We start from the raw sequence: 27,706 nt of genomic DNA on the forward strand, positions 1-27,706 counted from the left end.
GACCACAGAATCAAGATTTTGCCATGGCCATCCCAGTCCTCTGACCTAACCCCCCCATAGAAAACCTGTGGGATGAGCTGAAGAGGAGAGTCCACAAGAGTGGACATCAGAATCTGGAGAGATTCTGTATGGAGGAATGGTCTCAGATTCCTTGCCATGTGTTCTCTAACCTCATTACGCATTATAGGAGAAGACTCAGAGCTGTTATCTTTGGAAAGGGAGGTTGCACAAAGTATTGAATGAAGGGGTTCCAATAATTGTGACACACATATATTTGAGAAAAAAATATTTGTTTTATGATAACAATACATTTTTTCTTTCAATTATTTCACTTTAATTAAAAGGTTAGATTTTTGTGAATATTTTGAATGAAAGACCAAGAGGATAAACAATAAATCATTTTTGCTGATATTTACTAAGGGTGTAAATGGTACCTGCGGGACAGGTACAAAATGGCAACATCTGCCCGAGTTACACCAGGAACGCACAATCCCTCCATCAGTGCTCAGACTGTCCTCAATAGGCTGAGAGAGGCTGGACTGAGGACTTGTAGGCCTGTTGTAAGGCAGGTCCTCACCAGACATCACCGGCAAACAACGTTGTCTATGAGCACAAACCCACCGTCGCTGGACCAGACAGGACTGGCAAAAAGTGCTCTTCACTGACGAGTCACGGTTTTATCTCACCAGGGGTGATGGTCGGATTCGAGTTTATCGTCGAAGGAATGAGCATTACACCGAGGCCTGTACTCTGGAGCGGGATCAATTTGGAGGTGGAGGGTCTGTTATGGTTTGTGTGTCATAGCATCATCGGACTGAGCTTTTTGTCATTGCAGGCAATCTCAATGCTGTGCGTTACAGAGAAGACATCAACCTCCCTCATGTGGTACCCTTCCTGCAGGCTCATCCTGACATGACCTTCCAGCATGACAACATCACCAGCCATACTGCTCGTTCCGTGCATGATTTCCTGCAAGATAGGAATGTCAGTGTTCTGCCATGGCCAGCGAAGAGCCCGGATCTCAACCCCATTGAGCACGTCTGGGACCTGTTGGATCGGAGGGTGAGGGCTAGGGCCATTTCCCCCAGAAATGTCCGGGAACTTGCAGGTGCCTTGGTGGAAGAGTGGGGTAACATCTCACAGCAAGAACTGGCAAATCTGGTGCAGTCCATGAGGAGGAGATGCACTGCAGTACTTAATGCAGCTGGTGGCCACACCAGAAACTGACTGTTACTTTTGATTTTGACCCCCTCCTTGTTCAGGTACACATTTTTCCATTTCTGTTAGTCACATGTCTGTGGAACTTGTTCAGTTTATGTCTCAGTTGCTGAATCTTGGTATGTTCATACAAATATTAAGTTTGCGGAAAATAAACGCAGTTGATAGTGAGAGGATGTTTTTTTGTTGTTGTTGGGTTTATGTGTATGAGAACCCAAAAAAGTGATTTTGTTCAGAAGTTATAAAAATGTACATCTAGGCTATGTTGCATGGGTGCAGATGGCGATGGCTTTCTTACTGCCGTCAAGAGTCGCACGCATCTGTGTGTGACGTCAGTGTGCTGTGTACTGGAAAAGGGTCTATATTTGTATTAGAGGGCTATTCATTCCTTTTTGATAGGCTAACATTACTTGATGAAGAGGTGTTGTTAGCTTTAGCTGGCAGTAACTATACTGAACAAAAATATAAATGCAACATGTAAAGTGTTGGTCACATGTTTCATGAGCTGAAATAAAAGATCCCAGAAATTGCCCTCAAATTTTTGTACATCCCTGTTAGTGAGCATTTCTTCTTTACCAAGATAATCGATCCACCTGACAGGCATACTGTGGCATATCAAGAAGCTGATTAAACAGCATGAACATTACATAGGTGCACCTCATGCTGGGGACAATAAAAGGTCACTCTAAAATGTGCAGTTTTGTCAACCTACACAATGCAACAGATGTCTCAAGTTTTGAAGGAGCGTGCAATTGGCATGCTGACTGCAGGAATGTTCACCAGAGCTGTTGCCAGAGAATTGAATGTTACTTTCTCTACCGTAAGCCACCTCCAATGTACTTTTATAGAATTTGGCAGTACGTCCAACCAGCCTCGCAACCGCAGACCACGCCAGCCCAGGACCTCCATATCTGGCTTCGTCAAGTGCGGGATCGTCTGAGACCAGCCACCCGGAAAGCTGATGAAACTGATGAGTATTTCTGTCTGTAATAAATCCCTTTTGTGGGGAAAAACTCATTCTGATTGGCTGGGCCTGACTCCATGGTGGGTGGACCTGGCTCCCAAAAGGATGGGCCTATGCCCTCCCAGGCCCACTCATGACTGCGCCTCTGCCCAGTCATGTGAAATCCATAGATTACGGTCTAATTTATTTATTTCAATGTACTGATTTCCTTATATGAACTGTAACTCAGTAAAATCTTTGAAATTGATGCATGTTGCGTTTATATTTTTGTTCAGTATGTGCTTTTGTCTTGTAGCTAAAATGTAATAAGTGTACAGAAGAGAAAATAAACCGATTAATTGTCTGCACATGCTTGTGAATTGTTGAGTCATTGAAGAGCGTAATATGGTTATGTTGCAATAATTAAGAATGTAGCTAATTTGGTAGCTGCTTGCTTAACTTTAGCTAGTAGCTAGTTAGTTTCAGTTTGCAACGCTTAAACTTCTGGCTAGTGGTTACTCTGACATTTACGGTACTTTTGAGCAAATTGATCAAACTAAAGGACACACTACAAACAACAGCATTTATATCAGTCATCAACAGTACTGTGAGTGTGTGCATAAATTGAGATAAGAACTTTCACTCCCATGTTGTACAGCAGTATGCCGGGCTGAAGCTGTCTTTTGCATTTCCCCCAATGCTGTACATCTCATACTGTCAAGACAAGACACCAATGTGACATTCCATTCCAGCCTGTGTGCAATAAAGCCAAGCACCAGACCTCTTGAGACTAGTTTTCCTAACGTTGCATCTATTCTAAATGACTCGTTAGTAGCACTTTACTATTGATCAAGCCAACAGCTAGCTAGAGTATAATTGTCATTCACTAGACGCAGTTTACCTAAATATTAAAGTCAGTGGGATAGAGGGATCTAGGGGTCATCAGACACAAGATCCAGAGCCCCTTTCATTTAAAAACTCGCAGCCCTTTTGTGCTGACATATTTGGTCATATTATTGTTATCCGTGGGGTACAGTGCCCAAAATATGATGATGCTAGGATTTAAATTGAAATTCGGGCATTTGTTTATTGCTCCCATGAATGGGAATATGTGTATGACATCATGACGTGCGGTCGCATGTGTGATAACATTAGATTCGCGGTATCATTGACTTGGCTTATCAGTCACTACTAGACACTAGAGCTGATCCGCAGCAACATTGACTTTATCGTAAACACTTTTGGTCTCAATTTAAGGTTAGGCATAAGGTTAGCAGTGTGGTTAAGGTTAGCGTTAGGTTTAAAATCAGATTTTAAGCCATCTGTGACTGTGGTAACTAGTGACGAGAAGGATCCTATTAGTAAATGCTGCCGCCTGGTGCATGACAGAATATTGCACATAGAAAATGTTGGACAGATCACACAACCAGACAAAAACGTGTCAATGCAAATAGAGAATCACAAAAAGCACGGGGCAGTAATTCTCGTCATGGAGTTAACCCTCAAAATATAATCTAATTGAGATGCAAATGTTATTTATCAAATACACCTTGTAGTTGTAACATGATTCAAGAGAGCCAACAGGACGCTTGAACAATGGCCCCTCTAGTGTGTATCAGAAAATCCGTATAAACTGATACGTTTGAAACCTTCAACCACAAACTATAGTGGATACTTATGTGTGTATTGTTATATGTAGATTAGCGAGGGCCCGGTGGTCGTAAGGCACGCTATTTACATCTCGATTGGTTTTCCTGCTGTCAGCTGCTTCCCTATGCATCGGCGATCGACAGCAGACGGAACGACCTAGCAAACTCCATTTCCGTGTTAAACTACGGTTTCTTCGTGGCAAGGTAAAATACAAGTAAATGTAGATACTTTGGACCTAGTGTTGAAATATCCTATATGATGTTAATAAAAAAAATGTTTGTTTTTTTACATTTACAACGATAGCATGCCCATCCAAAGATATCTATCTCGAAACTGTTTGTCTGGGCACAAAAAAATCAAGTTAAACGCTAGTTGTCCGCTTTGACACTGCCAATTTGCTAGCCAACGTTAGCTGGATACAAAATACCTGTAATCTGTATCTAACTTGATAGATAGCTAGCTCAGTCAAACTCCTGTTTACCATAGCTAGTTAAGGACATCTTGACTGTCAAGATTAGCCATGTCACTGGCTGCTAAAAAGGCCCTGAAAAGGATGTTCGCTCACTAGCTGGCTTGTTAGCGTAGACGCAACCATTTGACAATCAGGAAACATTTAGGTGGGTCTAGCCAGGACGAAGACGGGTATAGCAGGCTGTAACGTTACTGTCCTTTGTTTTGGAGTTGGCCAGGAAAGCAATGACTCATTCAGAATAATCTGGATTGTGCCCGTGTGTAATCTGTGGAATACATCCTGAAGCTAACGTTGACTGGGTAGATTCAAACTCTGATAGCCTTGAGCATGTCTTTCTTGACCGTATTGACAATTTCTCCATTGACCTAGCCAACTTGAGCATTTCATGTGTGCATTATTTAGCTGTGTCCATATAGCATGACCATGAGTCATGACAGCAAATGGGGAGTTCCCAGAAGGCGTTAACTTTACTCAAGACCTTCTAACCAGAGTACAACGATGATCAGACTCAACAACCAGGTTGGCAAACTGTCTGTTCCTCCTGGTCACTGACAGTTCATCTGCACTGGGTGACTCAGCTCATTTGTTAACGGTTTGCATTTGGCAGAAGCACTTCTGTCGAAATCTGCTTTCATAGCTTGACCTCTAATTACCCTCCAGTGACAGTGCTACTACTCTGACCTATGTTTAGAAGGCAGTTGAATGTGGAGATTGGTTTTAAATTGTTTCTGGACAACTTCTAGACTGCACAAAATGATGATGATGCATGAAAGTCTCTTAATTCCTTTCGGAAGAGTACATATCACCTTGTACATTAGAATCAAGTTATGCAATAGTTCTTATCACTGAGGTGGTAACGGCAGCAAAGTTGTAGCCAAGTTTCAATAGATGCAGTACACAGACCTGGATTGTGTCCGTGGTGCATTGAACTGTATTACCAAACCTACTTACCCAAGATCCTTGTTTCACTGGCAACCTGTTAAATTTTTTCCCCAAATATTACCGGTGTCTTGTCATTTTGTAAAACTGCAGTCTTACCCCAGTGCAGACAGCCTGATGCCTTCTGGATACTAGCCTCATAATCACACAATCCTTCTCCACTAATCATGAGGGAGTTTTTGCAGACTGGTTGACCATCCATTTGTTACATAGTAGACAATGCATGTTTTGCTGAAAGGAACAAGTAACTTCAGTTCACATGCTGTTTCAGTACCAATAGATAATATTGCAGCCAATTTTAAACATTGTATATTTAACTCTTTCATTCCTTCCCACAGGTGTAAAATCATAGAGGTTGTCTCCCAAGCAGTGATGCTGGTGGCGTAGGCTCAGGGTGTGTCTCATCTCCCATGGCTATTACCACCATGGACCCAGAGTCAGCCTGCACGTCACAGCCCCAGGGATCCCTGGGTAAAGGAGGGGGCTCCCTGCTATCTGGCAGGGGTTTGGGCGCAGCGCTCGGCCCCCGGGGGAAGCACTACGTTTGTGGCTCCATAGCTGCCTTCACCAACATCGTGGTGACCTTCCCCATCCAGAAGGTTCTGTTCAGACAACAGCTTCACGGTGTGCTGGCCAGAGAGGCCGTCAGACAACTCCAACGGGACGGGATGAGGAACCTCTACAGGGGGCTGCTCCCTCCTCTTCTCCAGAAGACCACCACTGTAGCCATCATGTTCGGCTTGTACGAGGACTTCTCCCGGGTCTTATTGGACCAGGTGCCCAGCGGCAGCGGCATTCCCGAGCTGGTGACGCGGAGCTTTGCGGCGGCGCTGGCGGGCACGGCAGAGGCTGTGCTGACGCCGTTTGAGCGTGTGCAGACTCTCCTCCAGGACCACCGGCACCACGGCCGCTTCCAAAACACGGCCCACACCTTCCGGACGCTCCTGAGTGAGTACGGTGTGAAGGAGTGCTACCGCGGCCTGGTGCCGGTCTTAATAAGGAACGGGCCCAGTAATGTGCTGTTCTTCGGGTTCCGTGGGCCCATCAAGGAGCAGCTCCCTGAGGCCTCCAGCCGGGCTGGCCACCTGATCAATGACTTTGTGTGTGGAGGGATGCTGGGGGCCGCGCTGGGGATCATGTTCTACCCGCTGAATGTGGTGAAGTCGCGGGCCCAGTCCCAGGTGGGGGGTGCTTTCCGCCCCTGTGGGGAGGTGTTGATGACGGTGTGGAGGGAGAGGGGTGGCAGCGTGGCCATGCTGTTCCGAGGGGCACACCTCAACTACCACCGCTCCCTTCTCTCCTGGGGCATCATCAACGCAACATACGAGCTTCTGCTCAGTGTTCTGATACTGAAAGGGTCATAGAATGTGAGGGGGAATGGAATGTGAGGGGGAGAGCGAGGAAAAATACTTGGGGAAAGTGTTGTTTGTTGATCGCAGTTGGTGCTCTTTTTTTGTTGTTGTTATTGAAACTGATGTGCCCACTGCCCACCCAAACAGGTCTACATAGTGTATGTGGGGGGTAAGGGCCTACGGCAAGTAGAAGAGGACAAAGGGTATATGAAAGGTGAAGTCGCGCTACTGACAATGGTCACCAGTCGGTGTGAGATTAAACAAGACAGTCAATTTGAGTCATGGTATCGAAGTGAGACTCACAACTACACAAGTCCTGCGTCTGGGTCCAACATGCAACAAAAGCCTTTTTCCCCCAAAAATTTTTGTGTAGACTGATGTGGTTCCCAGCAGAAAGTGTCAGAGGCAGTTTACTGGGTGTAAGCCTTTTTAAAGTGACCAAGAGCACCTTTCAAAGAACTATTCATTGTGTTGGCCAGTGCTTTGATCTGTGTGCATTGATTATTAGTCCCTTCAACCCCTCTCCTTTCTCTACTCTGGCCATCTGATTGTGAACTCGGGTATACTGATTTGTTGTCCAACTATTTACCATGTCGGTCATCTAGGATTATGCACTGATTCGACCCATAGAGAATGATAGAGGCCTCTAGTGGCCAAAAGGCTGTTTTAGCATGGGCAGCACCATTGAGGGCTTCTGCCATTTTAAAGTAGTCAAAATAGTCAACTGGGTGGGGATTCCATTAGAGTACTACAGTATGAGTCATAATACCTATAAAATCTAGTGGTCAAGCAGGGAAATTGTTCCAATTGTTTTTCCACCATTTGATTTTCCCTATTGGGGACTTTAGAAACACTTAAAGTAAGGGCTGTGTTTTGTGTAGTCTTACCCTGGCGTTACGTTTTGATAACTGTAAATCTCTAGGTCAAGGTGACTTTAATACATAGGAATTCAGGGAAATATATTTATCTGTGAAATGCTAATGTGGCTATCATAAAGAACTACAAATGCTATGATGATCTGGACAAGACTGCCGAATCGAGGCAAAGGCAAGAATCTCTGGATAAACTATCTAATGTTAGCTAAATGTAGTAATGAATAAATTGGCTACAATTCTTTAAACATTGACAATTATGTGAACTGTCTCGTGCAAGTTTTAAATTGACACAATACCTGTTAGCAAAGGTGTCAGCTAGAGACGAGGTGCAGGAGCTTGCAGGGATTTGTAGTTCTGCATGATGTCTACTTTGATGCTAATTACCATTTTCAAATCTGAGGTAAATGGAGCTGAATATATTGATAAAAGTCACCGTATCCAACAGAGATGTACATGGTTATCAAAACATCACGCCAGGGGGAGCCGACACGAAACACAGCCCATATTTGAAGTGTTTCTAAAATCCTCTATGGGAAAAAATGAACAGTGGAAAAACGATTGGAACCGTTTCCCTGTTTTGACCGCAAGGTTTTATGGGTATTATGACACCTCCACTGCGGGGCTCTATGAGGTATAGCCTCAATGGCGCTGTCCATGCTGTCAGACTATAATGGCACAGATATAAAGAGGAGTTCTCTATCTGTCTCTTTGATTCAACCCTGTGCGGTATACTAGAGATAGTTAGAGAACTCAACTTAGATCTAGCACATTTCAGCATGGACGTTACCATTAATGGCTTCCACCATTTGAAAGTACGCAATTGAGTGTGGATTCCTATGGTTGGGAGCGATCAGCCAATGATCGGAGCATTGTCTTGATTTGTAAATTGTTTTAAGGTAAGTCACCACCATCTAGTGGCCACAATACATTTAATTACGCTATTTGGTTCAGGACTCCAGCACTGCAGATGGTGGTAAATCACCAATATTAGCTTTAATATTGAAAATGGAACACTTTTAAAAAAGTAGTCAACTGGTTGGCGATTCCTATGAGTTGTAGCCTCAATGGTGCTGTCACAAATGTCCTAATGGCACAGACAAGATCTCTTTCCATCTCTATGGTACCAGCCTAACGGCTAGCAGGTGTTTGTACTGTAGGTATTACTTGAAAGACGACTGGAAATAGCGGTATACTCAGAAGCACATGGGAACTGGACTAGGAAAGTGCTATTATGTACCATTTCTTCACTCAGTTATTATAACCCATCAATCAACGCCACTATAAGTGTATCTTGATCATGTTTGTCAAAGAGTTGTGTGTAATGAGCTTATTGCTGAAGTGCCACTTGTATTGTGTGTCTGTTGAAGTTTAAGTCAAATGTATGGTTTAAGTAAAATGTATGTTACCCATAACTTGTCTCTTCCTTGATGAGATGGACTTAAAAAGCAATAAGACGTGGCCAAATAATGTTTTTCCTCAGATAAAATATGCACAACTATAAATGGGGGAAAAATACAGGAACACAAAGAATACAGGAACACAAAGAATACAGGAACACAAAGAATACAGGAACACAAAGAATACAGGAACACAAAGAATACAGGAGCACAAAGAATACAGGAGCACAAAGAATACAGGAACACAAAGAATACAGGAGCACAAAGAATACAGGAACACAAAGAATACAGGAACACAAAGAATACAGGAGCACAAAGAATGCAGGAACACAAAGAATGCAGGAACACAAAGAATACAGGAACACAAAGAATACAGGAACACAAAGAATGCAGGAACACAAAGAATACAGGAACACAAAGAATACAGGAACACAAAAAATACAGGAGCACAAAGAATGCAGGAACACAAAGAATACAGGAACACAAAGAATACAGGAACACAAAGAATGCAGGAACACAAAGAATACAGGAACACAAAGAATACAGGAACACAAAGAATGCAGGAACACAAAGAATACAGGAACACAAACACAAAGAATGCAGGAACACAAAGAATACAGGAACACAAAGAATACAGGAACACAAAGAATGCAGGAACACAAAGAATACAGGAACACAAAGAATACAGGAACACAAAGAATGCAGGAACACAAAGAATACAGGAACACAAAGAATACAGGAACACAAAGAATACAGGAACACAAAGAATACAGGAACACAAAGAATGCAGGAACACAAAGAATACAGGAACACAAAGAATACAGGAACACAAAGAATGCAGGAACACAAAGAATACAGGAACACAAAGAATGCAGGAACACAAAGAATACAGGAACACAAAGAATACAGGAACACAAAGAATGCAGGAACACAAAGAATACAGGAACACAAAGAATACAGGAACACAAAGAATGCAGGAACACAAAGAATACAGGAACACAAAGAATGCAGGAACACAAAGAATACAGGAACACAAAGAATACAGGAACACAAAGAATGCAGGAACACAAAGAATACAGGAACACAAAGAATACAGGAGAACAAAGAATGCAGGAACACAAAGAATACAGGAACACAAAGAATACAGGAGAACAAAGAATGCAGGAACACAAAGAATACAGGGAAAATAGGCACAAAGAATACAGGAACACAAAGAATACAGGAACACAAAGAATACAGGAACACAAAGAAAATAGGAACACAACCATTTTGCCCATAATTGTATACTTCCAGGCTTTAGCCCTTCATTTACACGCTTGCTTCTCTCCTCCATATTTGTCTCTCCTTCCTTTCTGAGAATTCCTTGCTTTCCACTCCCCTCTCTCTCCCTCTCGCTTCCTTCTGACTGCTGTACACTCTCTCCTCTCTGCCCATAACCCCTGTTGACATAATGGGCTCAAATTTCAAGCTTGAATAGAGGCAGTCGCCATGCAGCGGCCCACACTGCGTAGGACAGGCCAGATAGGGAAGGCATGCTGCTAGGGGATTGAGATGGGGCTGCAGAGACTGAGAAGAGGGAGAAAGAGTGCACTGGAGGAGTGAGAACTAGTATGAGGGAGACTGAATGCGGAAGAAAGCAAGAGAATGAGAAAAGGGAGGGAGAGTAGTGTGTTGTGGCACAGAAATGATATCTGCCATTTAATTTGGCCCTTATGCGGTCTATGTCTGTTTTTTCAACTAAAAAAATAATCAGTGCTGAACAAGGTCAGGACAGTTTTCAGCTGGTTTTCCAGCGTTGAAGGTACAAGTATGTTTTACTAAAAGGTTCAGGGAACTGTACGTGACTAGGCGGCTACATAAAACATTTCCAGATCACTTGAGTTGGTCACAGATTTCACATAAATGTAACGCTAACCAGGCAAGCAAATGTTGAAAATGTCAAATGACTTAAAGCGAAATTGTAGGCTTATTTTGTACATTTTTGTGACTAAGCTGTTTGCTATAGTCCACCCCCCTCCGCCTTTTTTGCGGGTTATGGTGTATATTTTTAGAAGACACCCAAATGTTTTATAAAGGTGAAATGCTTCTTGAATGGGTCTGTGTCATTTGGGTGTGAGTGAAGTCAACATCATCCTTGTGGACTTCATGCTTTCAGACCTTGCGGAAGACACAGTTCAGTTGCATTCAGTTATACAACTGTCTAGGTAACCGCCCTTTTCCCCCTTTTGTCAGTCCATTTCATTTATTTGTTACTGCTCACCATGTTCTTACCCAAACAAGCATCTAATCCCCATTGACAAATCACAGGGGAAACCTGGCCATGCACACTACTCAAAAGGCCTTCATTATGTGTCCATCCATATAAGCTTACAAACCATAACTGTGATCAACACAATGAATGGTGTGTCTACGAGCTATTGGCATCGTAGCAATATCAACGCCAGCAACGTTTTGGCATTCTCCCAAACCAATGGCACTGTCTTCCTGGTACAGCCTGCGAATGGGGAAGTCGGGACAACTGGAGCTAGCCAATCCACTGGGCTGGTTGGTGTGGTTATGTGAGGGCCTGGATCTGACTGCTGGGTTAACAAGTGATCAGATTAAGGGCAATCTGACATGGGGACTGGTCTGGCGAAAGAGACGTACCCCAGGCAATTCAACCAGGGCTTCCCACTAAATTGCTACTGAAAGGCATTTTGTCTTTCAATGAGTGGTCACGAATCAGGACAGTGCAGTGTGACTATTTATCACATTGAGGTGGATTTTCATTGTCTAGTTTGCTTAGTTTCCACCATAGTGTTTTCTCTCATACAGTCATGTTGGGAAGGTGATGGCTCATGTTAAAGGAATGGTAGGAAGCCCAGTATTTTTGACATGCCACATTCACAAGTACTGCTCTGCTTTACAAATATTTACCACTGGGTTCAATGGCAGCTCAAAATCACTCTTCCCAAGTCACAGTGAACAGGGCCAATACATTGGCTTATGCTGCTTTCATATGCTAGTTGGAACTAGGAAACTGAAAATTCCGACTTGCTGATTCGTTGAACGTGTATAACTACAACCAGTTAGCGTGTCGTAAATGTCTTGAGTTTCCTAGTTCAGACGAGCATGTGAACGGGCATTATTACAGACACTCCCAACTGAACATTTGAGAAATGGCTGCTGCCTCGAGCGGTTAAACAGCTTGTGGTGTTTGTGTTCTTACTGTGTATTGTTCTATAGTGCCTGAGGTTATCACAAATCGGGAAGCCTAAAATATGCGATCAATCACATTTATTTTTCCAAACGATTATTTGAACCGAGATCAATGTTAATCAAAAGAAAATGTTGATTGTCCCTCTCATGACGTTTCATGACACAAGATGTGTCTCTAGTTTCTCTGTAGTGTGCATTCGAATGAAACAGTTGCTGCACCTCCCTTTTCCAGAGGCAGACACAGGAGTGAGATCTCACATGCCTTTTTTTCACAGTTGTTTATTTCAACAATGTAACAGAAAGAAATGGCTGCCCAGTGATGTGCACAGAGGCCTATAATCCACTGACAGTCCTGTACAGTGTGTTTCTGATCAGTTTTAGGGCTTCTAATCTATAACGTCGGTTCCATGGCAAAGGTCAGGTTCTGTGTTCAGTATGCTACAATGATCATCGTCGTAACTTTATTGTCCATTGTCCACTGATGTGCAATGTGTCAAGGTTGCCAGGAGAGTTAACCCAGTTTCTTATCGCCTACACTTACCCAGATCCCTTAAGATTAATCCCACGTTTCACATTTCCTTATTAAAACCTGTTGTTTTTTCTCCCCTTGTCCCGGCAGACAGACCTCCCCCTCCGCCTCGTGTCATTGGAGGCCAGCCGGCTTATACTGTCCATCGGATACTGGATTCCCGCCGGGTGCAGCGGTCCTGGCAGTATCTGGTGGACTGGGAAGGCTACGGTCCCGTCCCGAGGAGCGCTCCTGGGTTCCTGCCAAAGACATACTGGACCCTGACCTCATTCATCAGTTCAGGGCCCTCCACCCTGAGAGAGCTGGTAGGAACGTCAGGAGCCGTTCCTAGGGGGGGGGATTCTGTCAGGATTTGGCCAGGGTTGTTCCGGTTTTTGGTCACTAGATGCCCCCATTGTGCCTTTTGACCTATTGTTTTCCCTTGATCCCCATTATTATTTGCACCTGTGCCTCGTTTGCCCTGATTGTATTTAAACCCTTTGTTTTCCTCAGTTCTTTGCTCTGTGTTTGTATGTTAGCACCCAGCCCTAGTCTGTGAACTCTTGTTGATCCCGGTGGACACTCTTGTGGAATTCTGTTTTTTGTTCTTGTTTGTTTGTTTTTGAGTATCTTTTGAGGCGTTTTGTGCTATTCCTTCCACCTTGTGTATTTACCTTTTTTTGTCTTGGAGGATTACCTTTGTTCTTGTGGAATTCCTTTTGAGGTTGTGGAGTTACATGTTTTCCTGAAGAACTTCACTTTTGGACATACGTGGCATCACAATGGATCTCAACACATGATACAGTGAAGGCCAATTGTTCTGTCACCACATCCCTTAAAACTGTCAGACTGCATTTCCTAATCGCCATCTATGCCATCAATATCCAGGCCCCAGCTGCGCCAATCTTCTTATGTTTGTGAGTTAATGGACGACGTGTGGACAGGGCCAGACTTCCAGGGGGCCCCCAACCAAAAATGTGGCCCTCCCAGATAGTATGAACACAAGTCGGTTGGGGGCCCCCTGGAGGTCAGGCCTCCACAGATAGCATATTATGAACACGTCATAAGCCATGGCAAAATGTATAGAATTGTATAAACATTTAGCTTTAAAACTGCCAAATTGTCTCTCAGCCTCACGGCAAAATGTGTAGAATACAATGAGATTAGCTATAAAACTGCACATTTATCTGTCTGCCCTGGCGAAATGTGTAGAATTGAAGGAAGTTAGCCCAAAAAAATCCCCCCATTTAAAAATACAATATATATTATTATAATATATTTGTTGGAGGAATAAGGTGCCCCAGATGGATCCTTGCTATCCTTGGGACATCCCTACCCCATTGAAGTTGACATTTTAAATGGTTAGGGTAAGAATAGGGGTTAGGATAGGGACGTCCCAAGGATCCCGGATAGCCCTAACCGCCTCCAGATCTGTTTGTCCGGCCCTGTGAGTAGGATTTTGACATCAGCATCCCATTGTTGTCCTAGGTACAGTATTAACGTCCCTCCAGATCTAATGGATTTAACTGAGGGAGATAATCAGGTGGCATCAGATGTAGTTGAGCCTATTAGTGGGCAACACTTTGGATAAGCCAAGCCATCCAGATAGTTATATGGAGTGATATTAGTGCCAAAAAGAGACTGATTCCATTTCTGTCGGTCGAATATTGACATCTCAAATCAGCCCAAATACCTATTTGAAGTGTCTTGGAATGTGCTTGAGTCTCATGCTACAAGCCAAATATCTGCTTAGCTTGAACAAAAAAGAGGAAAGTGACAGTGACAATAACATATCTGTGTCCCATCAGACGAAAGGCAAAACACCAATTTATTTAGTCAAACCTCAGATTGAATATGTTTACAGCATCGTGTCAGGATCAGTGAGTTGTGATCGTTTCCAGTCACAAAAACAGCTCTGCATTTTACCCACAACACAGTAGGTTGGAGGCCTTTTGTTGGGACATGTTGCACCCCATTACATGCAACATTGCAGAACGTTGCAATCCTGAACTAGCCTGTGATCCTAATCCACATCCCCCATTATCATAAGGGGAATCGCTCTGTATTTCCATTTACAATGGCTAGAAAACATATACAGGTATTCTTGTCTTTAAACGTTAACACAATTGTAACAGGGAGTGATATGTTGGAGAACAGGAAAGTAGTGGTTATGTTTGCATAGCCATAAACTAAGGAAGGACAGATAGAACCAAACTAACACAAACATAGACATACATGTATATCTATCAACAGCTCTGGCACAAACAGGATCAGTCAGTCCGTCCGTCTGCCGAGCTAAACATGGGCAAGTAGTAAAATTGTGGCTCGTTGTTAAATTACTTTGGATCGTTGCTACATCTAGTTAGGTTTAACAGTCAGCCTTGTCAAAAACGTTGTACAAAATACCAAATTACCATGAATTCCTTTCCCCTATTCCACCACCCACGCAACCCACCCCAGAAAAATATATGTGTCCTTTAGATTCAAAGTTGATGTACGGTATAATTACTGCATAAGCATTTGGGTTATTGACTGTTTGCTCTGTTCAAGCACTCTCACACAAGTCGTCAGTCAGGAGCCAGGAAAGGTGTACACTTGTCACAGGGTTCATTTCTGTAGCTTCTGCAAAGTGTAACTTTCCTTCACGGTCAATAGTGCTCCCTTTGCATTTGTTTGTAAACTGAGGGGGGTGGGTCTCGGCAAATGTCAAAGTTTGTGATTTATACTGTTTTCCCCCAATGGACAAATCGAAATGACCGAGTTGAACTTTAGCTGAATCCACAGAATCACTAAATAAGCCGAAGATAAAGTAATGCTCCCTCGTCTCCTCAGCAGACACCAGGTCAGAGGAAGGGAGGTGGGTGGAGGTAGAAAATCACACATGACAAAAAACAATATATACAAAATCCAGTGATAAACCACGGGGTCTTACACCAGCAGGTCCCTTCACGTCATAGACCATGGTGCAAACATACTTAAATACGTACATACATATTTCATACATACACATACAGAATATAATAATAAAACAAGATAGATAGTTATAAAATACCTATGTACAAATGCATAATCCAGATGAGTCTATGGGGAGACCTGGCAGTAATGGCAGTCAGTGGAAGAGGTTCCTCTCATCAGTTATGGATGTGTGTGTGGTGTGGGTGTGTTTATTCTGTGTGCTGTGGTGTGCATGGCACTTACTGTACAAGTGTGTATGTACTGTACTGTATGTAGGGCCACACACCAGATCCCACTTTGCTAAAGAATCGTGTCAACAGCTCTTCATCCTCCTCCCTTCTCTTACTAAGTCCTCATCTCACCTCAGTCCTGGTGGTGAGGAGGGGTTTTTAAAAGGTCAGAGGTCAAAAGTGGAGAGGTGTTTGACCCAGCAGGTCTGTCGTGTCCGGCGAGTGCATCCTGAACAGCTGAGTGAGCGCAAAGACAGAAGAGATGAGCACCGTGCAGCGTTTGGCCAGCAGCCTGACCCCCTCGCCCTCTCCCTGCCTCTGTCCATCCCCAGACCCACCGCCAGCCCCAGCCCTGGTTTCAGCCGTCTCCACAGCCCCAACGAACTCCCGGTACAGCCCTACGATCTCCTTCAGCTTGTCCAGAGCCTCCTCCTGGCCTTCATCATCAGTGCTGTGGATCTGACCCCTATTGAGGCAGATGTCACAGCCAGGACAGGGGTGTGTTCTCAGGCAGGCTGCAGAGAGCTGCACAAGGGCACTAAAGCTGTTGGATAAGGACCGAAGCGCCTCCTCCGGAGCCCAGCCCACACGCGTGGCACGCTGGCACCCTGTTGCCAACCGCCGGGCCTCTGCCTGGAGTAAACTCCTCTCAGCCTCTGTCAAGGGTAGAGGACTTGCCCCTCCACAGCACGGGGTCGGACCATCCTTTTTCCCCACGTCTTGGTTGGGTCCCTCTTCTCCACACTCATCCTGGTCTGTTTTAGAGGGTTCTGATGATGGTGGTGGCCCAGCCGTGCCTCTCTCCAGAACCAGGCGTAGCTGATCGATGTCCTGCCTCAGGGAGGCGAAGCCCCCCTTCAGCCCCACGTAGCGTTTGTTGGTGAGGGAGCTCAGGGCGCCTGTAGGGGGTGTTGGGGAGACAGGGCGGGACAGGAGGGGGCTAATTTCTGAGGAGGCAGTGGAGAGGGTAGAGAGAGGGCGAGGGGTGTCCCTCAGCAGGGACAGGATGTTGGGGGAGGGGACAGGGGAGGTGGGGGAGGGCAGGGGTGTAGAGCGGGCTTGTTTGGGGCGCGTGCGTTTGGAGAACTCGTAGATTGTGAGCTCCTCGTCAAAGCCGCAGCCGTCCTCCACGTCGCCGCTGAAACAGTTGGCGTAGACGGTACGGCACCCACACGCCTCGCGGTGGGCCTGTGGAGGGGTGTGCACCAGAGAGTCCCCCTCTAGGGGTGGGCCTGAACCACCCCCTAAACCCCACCTCTGAGTGGGGCCTGGACTGGGGCTGCTCCGACTTGCAAGAGCCCCGAAACCCATAGGGCTCAGAGACGTGCGCCCCATTTTCTCTCAGGGTCTGGTTGGGGTGCGACACGTTCGTCCCATTGGCCTCCTTCACACGGGGAGTCACTTCCTGGAACTCTTTGATGGTCGCTATGACAACCTCTGCTCCATCCTCCAGCACTTCCTTCTTCCCTTTACCTGCTGCAGTCTCACCTACTGCCTTGGCAGTGACCTTGCTGACCTCAGAGGCTCCGCTGACCGACAGACCGGAGCCGTACCCGGATGTGACATCCTCGTTGACAGAGCTGGTGGAGGGGTAGTCCAGAGTACCCAGGATCTCCTGGGAGCGGGTCATGTACCAGGGCAGGGCCTGGATCCGCCCTCTCAGGGCTGAGGTAGGCAGACGGCCCCCCAGGCTGGAAGAACTGACCCTCAGGTCTGAACCTGACCCTGACCTCCCTGTGCTCTCTGGGATTCCTGCTGTCCCTTTAGAGGAGGTGGTGAGGGAGGTGGTCAGACTGAGGGGGCCGTCTGCATTTTTGGGGGACAGGTTCTCGTGACTCAAAGAGACCCTCCTCCCGGACTGAGCGCTCCCATTGCGGCTGCCCCAGGGGTGGAGGCCGTTTGGTGGGGACACCCCCTCCTTCTCCTTCAGTGAGACCGGGATGGGGAGGACTGTTAGGGGATGAAGAGGAGAAGGGGAGGTTCTGGGAGAGAGTGGTGGAGGGCTGGTAAGGCTCAACCTGATCTCATCTCCTGAAGCCGAACGTGGAATGGGGGATAAGCTTTGCAGCTTTCTCGGGGGGTGCCCCCCAACCCCATTTCGGACCTCTCCCTTCGGCAGGGAAATCCCATTTGTTTTAGTTTCAACACTCGCTGTCTGCTTGTCAGCAGTGACCAGAACACCATCTTTAGGAAGCACGTTAGGAGTCCTGTTCTCTATCTTAGAACTGTGCTCTTGCTTAGAACTGTTCTCTATCTTAGGCCCGTTCTCTTGCCTGAGCCCGTTCTCCACAGTCTGAGATTCAGCAGGGGGTTGCTGGTTCTTCCGTACAGCCGTGATGAGGGGGGAGGAGAGTGGAGGCCCCCCCGCCCCCGAGGTGACTGATTTAAACTCCATCGTTTCCGGCTCCATGGTGTCTATCTCCAAGAGCCCCGCGTGGGCCCCACGAGCATCCCCGTTACAGTGGGCGTACGGACCCCCACACTTGGGAGACCTCTGGGGGTCTATCTGGGGCTTGGGGGCCAGTTCAGGTTTCGGGGCCAGTTCAGGTTTCGGGGGTAGCTGGGGCTTGGGGGCCAATGGTGGAGGTTTGGTCTTGGCATCGACACTCTGCATGGAAGACTGGTTTGAGTGGAGCTTCGAGTCTCGTTGGGTCTCCTGCTGTTTCTTGTGGTCAGGTGAGGAGTGCTTCTTTTTGAGGGGTGAGGGAGGCTCCCTCTCTGGTACCACTGGCAGTCCATATCCTGTGCCACTCCAGCGTTTACGGTGTCTCTTATTGTCAGCCACATCCAAACTGTTTTCTGTGAGTGAATGAGAGAGAGAGAGAGATGGGAGTATTAAAAGGGTGACAGAAATCATTCAACACCTTCACTTTAACACTTTAACAGCTCTATACACAGTTACTCTGTCAGTGAAGAAGTGATGTCAACAACCCACCTGTGCCATCAGGAGGAACTGGAGGAGTGAACCGCTCCTGGGCATCGAAGAACTCATCGTCTGACTCTGAGGCACTTTCCCTAGCAACAGGAGGAGGAGCATTAGGGGACGGCGTTAGGAAAGGACCGCAATCTCCAGAGTAACTTGATAGACTCTCCTCCCCTTTGTGGGTGGAGCTACAAGCCGCCTTCTTTTCACAGGAGGAGATGTGGATGGGGATGTCTAACTTGTTTTTGGAAGCAGTTTTGTTAGACTGGGCGCAGATCTTGTCGATGAGGCGCAGGTCTACGTGACTTGGGATCTTAGAGAGCAGTCTCAGTTCCTCCTCATCGTCGTCAACTTCCTCCGTCTCCTCCTCGTCGCTGGTGGCCTCGGGGGGGCTGGGGAGATAGCTGCCCTTGGAGTGTTCAGTGAAGCACAGGCACGGGCTGTCGTTGCTGCGGTAACTCAGGTTGGTGGGGCGTACGGGGGCAGAGGCCGTGCTGCCGGCGGCACCCTCTCTCTGACGCTGAGGAGAGGGAGCTGTGACCTCCAGGAGGAACGGGTGGTGGACATCCAGGGTGGTGGTCCCCTGAGTTGGACGTTGGGACCGGAGAGAGGGGCTGTCCTCACGCAAGGCGACCAAGCAAGAGGCCTTGGCTGGGCCTCCTCCTCTGGCTGCAGCTGCAGGGCTGCTCTCCTCCAAGGCCGCCCTCAGAGAGCAGCTGGACAGGCTGGAGAAGCTACTGTTGGCCCGCGGCTCTGTGCGGTACCAGTTGTCCTGTTCCACTGTTCCCGCGTCAGCTTTAATTCCTAGCATGATCTCTCTTCCTCTCACTTCCCTTCCGTTCTCTTCCTCGACTTCCATGTCCTTCTCTGACAGCTCAATGATCATCACCTCTTGTTTCTCTTCGTATTCTTTCTCAGCTCTCTCTTTCTTTCCTTCCACTCCTCTCTGCTCCTCTTCTTCTCTCCTCCAACCCTCCCTGTCTTTGCTGGCGGGTGCGGGGCGTTTGCGGGTGTGCGTTGGCGGAGGCTCGGCGGGGTAGTCCTCGTCTGACGAGTCATCGGAGTCACTACAGCAGCGGGACACATAGCCTGGGAATGACGAAGACATTTTTTTTCTCAGTTACATAATAAAGTTGACTATGTAAATAATAGTAGTCAAATGAATACTATCCATACTGGCTGATATCCACGTATCAACGCCAAAATAAATAGTAAGATCAATGCCAAAAAAGGAAAGATTATAGTTAAACATTGATGCTCACTTGTCAGCGATTCATAGCAAACTCCCTCAATAACGGCGAACCTCCCTTCACACACACCTTCCTCAGCAGGTATCCTGTGCACCCGCACCTTGGGGCGTCTCAGACGGAACACACACACTCTGGGGTCCACCAGGAGCTTGCAATAGCCCCCCAGTAGACACGCCAAATCTTTGGCTGCCAGAGAGTCCATCAGTAAGGCAAAAGGCTGGAAAGAGCGAGAGAAAGAGAGAGAAAGAAAGAAAAAGAGAGTGAGAGAAAGAGAGGTAGAGAGAGAGAGAGAGAGAGAGAGAGAGAGAGGAGTGGAGAAGAGAGACCAAGAGAGGGGAGTAGGAAGAGAGAATGCATGTCGTATTTTCCATCCACTGTATTTGTGTGTGAACTAAGCGTAGCTATGAGCAAACGTGTGTCTGAGAGAGTGTGTGTGTGATTTCTGTGTGTGTATGGTATCCTACCTTGATGTCGTGCAGTGAGATACGTAGCAGGCTGACTCTGTCTGACTCAGAGAGCAGCTCCACTCTACTGATGCTGCTGAAGTCTACCAGGGTGGACACCATGTTGAGCTTGTGGTTGACCACCTGACTCAGGCCGTAGCGCGCTCCCACCAACAGACTGACCAGCACCTCCCGGTCCTGCAGCTGGGGTGGGGGAGGATGGAGAAGAACAGAGGGGGAGGTGGACAGAGGAGCAAAGAGAAAGGGGGATGGGGAGAGAGAGGGAGAGGGGAAAAGAGGACGAGAGGGAGGGAAGAGGGGTGGGGTGAAAGGATGAAAGAAGTAGATACAGTCTGAGACCCATGCTGAATCATCACAGGGTGAAACAAGTTCAGGATGGGGGGGTCAATCCTGTCCAGCCAATAACAGCTCTCTAAATTGGGGCAGAGTCAGAGAATGATTGACAGCTGTGATGATCCTTTGTAAATTGTTTCAAACACACTAACCATCATGGTGGCCGTATAGGAGCGGCCTCCGTAGGAGATTAGTTCTCCAAGCTGGGTGAGGTAGGCCAGCCGGGCCTGAGTGGCTGAGATAACCTGGGAAAGGGAGAGCGAGAGAACCACGATGATGACAACATGCACGAAGACGACACCAACAACAACAACAAAAGTATTGCACATATAATCTCTCCCTCCTTTCTCGTCCCCTCTCCTTCTCCCTCCCACCGTACCTTCTGTCGTGGCTCCAGCAGTGACTGGATCTTCTTGAGGTGGTGGCTGATGGCTTTCCTCAGGTCCTTCTCTCTCATGTTACTGAGCAGAGTGGGAGAGATGAAGCTGTCCAGACCAAACTCTTTCCTGTCACAATACACACAGGAGACAATATCAATGTGTGTGTGTGTGTGTGTGTGTGTGTGTGTGTGTGTGTGTGTGTGTGTGTGTGTGTGTGTGTGTGTGTGTGTGTGTGTGTGTGTGTGTGTGTGTGTGTGTGTGTGTGTGTGTCTGTGTGTGTGTGTGTGTGTGTGTGTGTGTGTGTGTGTGTGTGTGTGTGTGTGTGTGTGTGTGTGTGTGTGTGCGCGTGCGTGCGTGCGTGCGCGTGAGTGCGTGTCTCACGTGATGCTCCTGATAGAGGTCCGGGTGGAGCCTATACTGTTCAGTCTCTCGTGCATGTGCAGGGCAGCCAGACGCAGTGCAGTGTTACACTTCATCTCCACCGCAAACCTCTCCTGCAGAACGTCCCCGACGCTCTGACAACACACACACACAGAGAGAGAGAGAGAGAGATATACACATCCATATAACATTATATATACACACACAGTATGAAACACAAAAACACACAGGTAGAATGATGCACACACAAGGTATGAAACACATTTGATTTCCTCTAAAATAAATCACGCAGGTTTGGCTATAATCCCTGCAAAGCCCCTCCGCTATATGTTTTATTTGACATTTTTGTCGGCCACGTGTTCGCGGTTGTCTGGGGAACGACCGCTGGCTTGTGGTAAACTCGTTCATATGTTCATATGGGCAGAATAATGTATATAATACATACAAATGTGCTGCATCAGTTGCTTTTCTTTTAGATATAATACATACAAATGTCGTCCATAAGTCCACTAATACACAAATTAGTGAATTTAAAAAAAAGTTAATTAAACCTAATTCATTTTCTTTCAATTTGCGCCATTGAAACGAACGATCAATATAATAAAACTAGGCCTGTGATATTTCCTTGATATGTCCTTCCGTCCCCTTATGTGCCATCAACGGGACAAAATCGTTTAATTGCAGCACAGCAGCTTTATCAAATACTCATCTTGATATTTATAGGCTAAGCCGTGAATACAGTTTCCCAAAATGATACACAAATCCAAAATCGAATGCCTCTAAACGAAAGAGTCACCTAACTTGGCGGGGCTCTTCAATAGACTATGGCGCAGGCAAATAGACCTACTTGTCGGATGCGCATTTGGCATCCAGATGTTTAGTTCGGCCTGGTGATATTGTCGACCATCATCAGTTGATCCAGCAAATCATTTTCTGAATGACAAGATTTGTGACGTGGCAGGCGACGCCAAAAAAAAGCCGGTGCTGGAAAATAGTGTCCGGGAAGAATGTCCAGAATATGTTGATGACCTTTTCCTGGTGCCAGTGAAGTTGTGATCCACATTGGATCCAATCCAATAACCGAACATTTATGTTGATCATGTGCTACTGTCTGCTTGATTTACAACAGGGTCTGGAAGATTTAACAGAGAAAGCATCAATGTAATGAGTTGATGTTTTCATGTGTTTCTGTGCGTCGGATTGGACCGAGGTGGCCGACCGTGCGGAACGCCCAACAGTATTCTCCTTTCTATTGATCCGGACATTTAACGACAACAAATGAGGAGCCTAATGGGCTTCTAAACAAAATGATTTGGGTGAATTTCAATGGTAATGACGGTGAGAGCCCAGTAACAGATTAACTCCGATCCCTTTAATCATTGAGGCTATTGTTACTTGGTGTCTCTATTGTCATGTGACAAAGAGTGTTTCTTTTTTAAATAAATTCGCTAGCCAATGCTATAAAATACAGGCCTAATATTCTGCCCACATGAACAACTGTATTTTAGGCCATAGCATAAAGAACAGCTGCATTATTTAATGAAGAGAAGCAACTAGGCACCTTGTTTCACATTCTCTAATAAAAGCCTCGGAAACAGAATTAGGCTACAGCTCGCTTCACAGTTTCCCCGTCAAATGGGCCTACAAGGAAACTCAATTTATCTTGACGATGTTGAGAGCGGGATACGTAAGCAGCTGTCGTACCTTCCACAAAAAAAGTGTTTCTCTACAAAAAAGACACGCGAGCCCCTCCCGGTAAATGAACCCTGATTCTCAGCGGAAGGTGACTACTCGAGTACGGTAAAACTCTGCTAACCTGTGTGCAAGTTAAACAGGGTCTCATGGCTATGAGTGCAGGTGAATAATTACAGACACGAAAGGCAGAATAATTACAGACATGAAAGATGGTAGTCTAGGCCTACAGCTAGATGTGGCTCACCTGCAGGAAGAGGTACTCGAAGGCGGTTGGGTCTTCCTGTAGCAGATCCAGGGGGTCTCTGGGAATGAAACAAACCCTGAACAGACACTTGTAGTCATGGCTGCTGTTCTCCTTCTTCTGCACCACCTGGAGAGACACACATTACACAGGGTTATATTGAGGTGACCAAACACACACACATTACACAGGGTTATATTGAGGTGACCAAACACACACACATTACACAGGGTTATATTGAGATTACCAAACACACACACATTACACAGGGTTATATTGAGATTACCAAACACACACACATTACACAGGTTTATATTGAGGTGACCAAACACACACACAGGGTTATATTGAGATTACCAAACACACAGACATTACACAGGTTTATATTGAGGTGACCAAACACACACACATTACACAGGGTTATATTGAGATTACCAAACACACACACATTACACAGGTTTATATTGAGGTGACCAAACACACACACAGGGTTATATTGAGGTGACCAAACACACACACATTACACAGGGTTATATTGAGGTGACCAAACACACACACATTACACAGGGTTATATTGAGGTGACCAAACACACACACATTACACAGGGTTATATTGAGGTGACCAAACACACACACATTACACAGGGTTATATTGAGGACCAAACACACACACACATTACACAGGGTTATATTGAGGTGACCAAACACACACACATTACACAGGGTTATATTGAGGTGACCAAAACACACACACATTACACAGGGTTATATTGAGGTGACCAAACACACACACATTACACAGGGTTATATTGAGGTGACCAAACACACACACATTACACAGCGTTATATTGAGGACCAAACACACACACATTACACAGGGTTATATTGAGGTGACCAAACACACACACATTACACAGGGTTATATTGAGGTGACCAAACACACACACACATTACACAGGGTTATATTGAGGTGACCAAACACACACACACATTACACAGGGTTATATTGAGGTGACCAAACACACACACATTACACAGCGTTATATTGAGGACCAAACACACACACATTACACAGGGTTATATTGAGGTGACCAAACACACACACATTACACAGGGTTATATTGAGGACCAAACACACACACACATTACAAAGGGTTATATTGAGGACCAAACACACACACATTACACAGGGTTATATTGAGGACCAAACACACACACATTACACAGGGTTATATTGAGGACCAAACACACACGCATTACACAGGGTTATATTGAGGTGACCAAACACACACACATTACACAGGGTTATATTGAGGTAACCAAACACACACACACATTACACAGGGTTATATTAAGGTGACCGAACACACACACATTACACAGGGTTATATTAAGGTGACCAAACACACACACATTACACAGGGTTATATTGAGGTGACCAAACACACACACATTACACAGGGTTATATTGAGGTGACCAAACACACACACATTACACAGGGTTATATTGAGGTGACCAAACACACACACATTACACAGGGTTATATTGAGGACCAAACACACACACATTACACAGGGTTATATTGAGGACCAAACACACACACATTACACAGGGTTATATTGAGGACCAAACACACACACATTACACAGGGTTATACTGAGGTGACCAAACACACACACACATTACACAGGGTTATATTGAGGTGACCAAAACACACACACATTACACAGGGTTATATTGAGGTAACCAAACACACACACATTACACAGGGTTATATTGAGATAACCAAACACACACACATTACACAGGGTTATACTGAGGTGAATAGTAGGGGTCTCCAACCTTTTCTATTATGAGAGCTACTTTTAAAAAACGAAACATGTCGTGAGCTACATATATATATTTTTTTGTAGCTTTCAAAAAGGCACATTCTTCTCTACTTTACCCTGCAACTTTTCCCTGGGTCCTTGGTGTAAGAGATGCGTTTTCTGTCAATATACCTGGTAAAGTAACGGCAACTGCTCGGCCTCCGACCGCAAGGCATTACATAGGGTAGTGCGTACGGCCCAGTACATCACCGGGGCCAAGTTTCCTGCCATCCAGGACCTCTATACAAGGCGGCGTCAGAGGAAGGCCCTGAAAATTGTTAAAGACTCCAGCCACCCCAGTCATAGACAGTTCTCTCTGCTACCGCACGGCAAGCGGTACCGAAGGGCCAAGTCGAGGTCCAAGAGGCTTCTAAACAGCTTCTACCCCCAAGGCATAAGACTCCTGAACATCTAATCAAATGGCTACCCAGACTATTTGCATTGCTGCCACCCCCCCCCCCTCATTTTACACTGCTGCTATTCTCAGTTATTATCTATGCGTAGTCACTTTAATAACTCTACCTACATGTAGGTAGAGTTATGCCACAACGCATCACCGGGGGCAAACTACCTGCCCTCCAGGACACCTGCACCACCCGATGTCACAGGAAGGCAATAAAGATCATCAAGGACAACAACCACCCGAGCCACTGCCTGTTCACCCCGCTATCATCCATTAGGCGAGGTCAGTACAGGTGCATCAAAGCTGGGACCGAGAGACTGAAAAACAGCTTCTATCTCAAGGCCATCAGACTGTTAAACAGCCACCACTAACATTGAGGGGCTGCTGCCAACACACTGACACAACTCCAGCCACTTTAATAATGGAAATGGATGTAAAAATGTATCACTAGCCACTTTAAACAATGCTACTTAATATAATGTTTACATACCCTACATTACTCATCTCATATGTGTATGTATATACTGTACTCCATATAATCTACTGCATCTTTATGTAATACATGTATCACTAGCCACTTTAAACTATGCCACTTTGTTTACATACCCTACATTACTCATCTCATATGTATATACTGTACTCGATACCATCTACTGCATCTTGCCTATGCCGTTCTGTACCATCACTCATTCATATATCTTTATGTACATATTCTTTATCCCTTTACACTTGTGTGTATAAGATAGTAGTTTTGGAATTGTTAGGTTAGATTACTTGTTGGTTATTACTGCATTGTCGGAACTAGAAGCACAAGCATTTCGCTACACTCGCATTAACATCTGCTAACCATGTGTATGTGACAAATACATTTGATTTGATGTACATATTACCTCAATTACCTCGACACAAACCCCCCCCACCGCACATAGACTCTGTACCGGTACCCCCTGTATAATAGCCCTGCTATTGTTATTTACTGCTGCTATTTAATTATTTGTTATTCTTATCTCTTACTTTGAGGTATTTTCTTAAAACTGGTTATGGGCTTGTAAGTTAACATTTCACTGTTGTATTCGGCGCATGTGAACAATACAATTAGATTAGATTTGATTTAATAAACACATTTAAGAGTGCCCCATAAAATTATATTTTAAGATGAATTTTGAAAGGGGACAAAACAAACATATTTTGATTTTTGTGTGTAATTACCCTTTAATTTTGCATTTAGAGAGAGAGGAATGTGTCGGTCTGGCATGTTTCTGTTAGGCCTTCTGCTACAGCACATGTCATGGCAAAACAATGGCCACCCAGTTGATAGAATTAAACACAACATCTTTCTGTCGGTAAGCCTACTTTGCAGTTAACATTCGATTGAGAAGGTTTTTTGGGGGAAAGCTTTCTGTCTACCCACAAGACCGTTATCAGTACTAGCCTCGCTGACGCTCTACATACGGAGTGATAGACAAAAGGGCACACCAGACAGACAGACAGACAGACAGACAGACAGACAGACAGACAGACAGACAGACAGACAGACAGACAGACAGACAGACAGACAGACAGACAGACAGACAGACAGACAGACAGACAGACAGACAGACAGACAGACAGACAGACAGACAGACAGACAGACAGACAGACAGACAGACAGACAGACAGACAGACAGACAGACAGACAGACAGACAGACAGACAGACAGACAGACAGACAGACAGACAGGGGCAATATTGCTGGAACTTAATTGGCAGATATTGTGTTACATTTGGCTTTTTAAGCCAATAGTGGCTAACCAGGGGTGGGATAATGTCAATTCTGCTTTGATTGCATAGTAGCCCGGGAGCTTTATGTTCATGACAGTTTGCGAAGGAACACATTTAAAAAATAGCTTGGCGAATTACTTGCCGCTCACAATCTACCTGTTGGAGACCTGTGATTTAGAGATTATTACTGTTTGACTGACTGCACTCGTAAAACACAGGGTGGATGTGTGGGTGAGATGTGTGTGTGATTGCATGTGTGCGGTTGCACAT

The 27,706-nt window shown here is 45.6% G+C and overlaps 2 protein-coding genes across 2 annotated transcripts in view; one reads left to right on the forward strand and one right to left on the reverse strand.

Moving 5' to 3' along the window:
• Nucleotides 1-3,680: 3,680 nt before the first annotated feature.
• Nucleotides 3,681-8,861, forward strand: LOC123993311 (mitochondrial nicotinamide adenine dinucleotide transporter SLC25A51-like). The gene is made up of 2 exons (XM_046295322.1): nucleotides 3,681-4,014; nucleotides 5,561-8,861. Exon 2 carries the CDS (start codon nucleotides 5,633-5,635, stop codon nucleotides 6,584-6,586), a length of 954 nt encoding a protein of 317 aa, XP_046151278.1. The 5' UTR covers nucleotides 3,681-4,014; nucleotides 5,561-5,632; the 3' UTR covers nucleotides 6,587-8,861.
• A 5,500-nt stretch (nucleotides 8,862-14,361) lies between these two features.
• The window catches only part of LOC123993312, a 41,043-nt gene continuing 27,698 nt past the window's right edge, over nucleotides 14,362-27,706 (reverse strand). The window contains 9 exon segments of the mRNA XM_046295323.1: nucleotides 14,362-16,880; nucleotides 16,882-18,536; nucleotides 18,673-19,749; nucleotides 19,980-20,127; nucleotides 20,375-20,557; nucleotides 20,860-20,952; nucleotides 21,087-21,213; nucleotides 21,469-21,602; nucleotides 23,408-23,533. Of these exon segments, the coding sequence (XP_046151279.1) occupies nucleotides 15,912-16,880; nucleotides 16,882-18,536; nucleotides 18,673-19,749; nucleotides 19,980-20,127; nucleotides 20,375-20,557; nucleotides 20,860-20,952; nucleotides 21,087-21,213; nucleotides 21,469-21,602; nucleotides 23,408-23,533 (4,512 nt within the window). The 3' untranslated portion in view covers nucleotides 14,362-15,911.

This window comes from Oncorhynchus gorbuscha, linkage group LG13 (genome assembly GCF_021184085.1).
Source record: "Oncorhynchus gorbuscha isolate QuinsamMale2020 ecotype Even-year linkage group LG13, OgorEven_v1.0, whole genome shotgun sequence".
Taxonomy (NCBI): Eukaryota; Metazoa; Chordata; class Actinopteri; order Salmoniformes; family Salmonidae; genus Oncorhynchus; species Oncorhynchus gorbuscha.

Coding starts and splice junctions, on each gene's coding strand:
- LOC123993311 (XM_046295322.1), top strand. CDS start 5,633: ATGGCTATTACCACCATGGACCCAGAGTCAGCCTGCACGTCACAGCCC.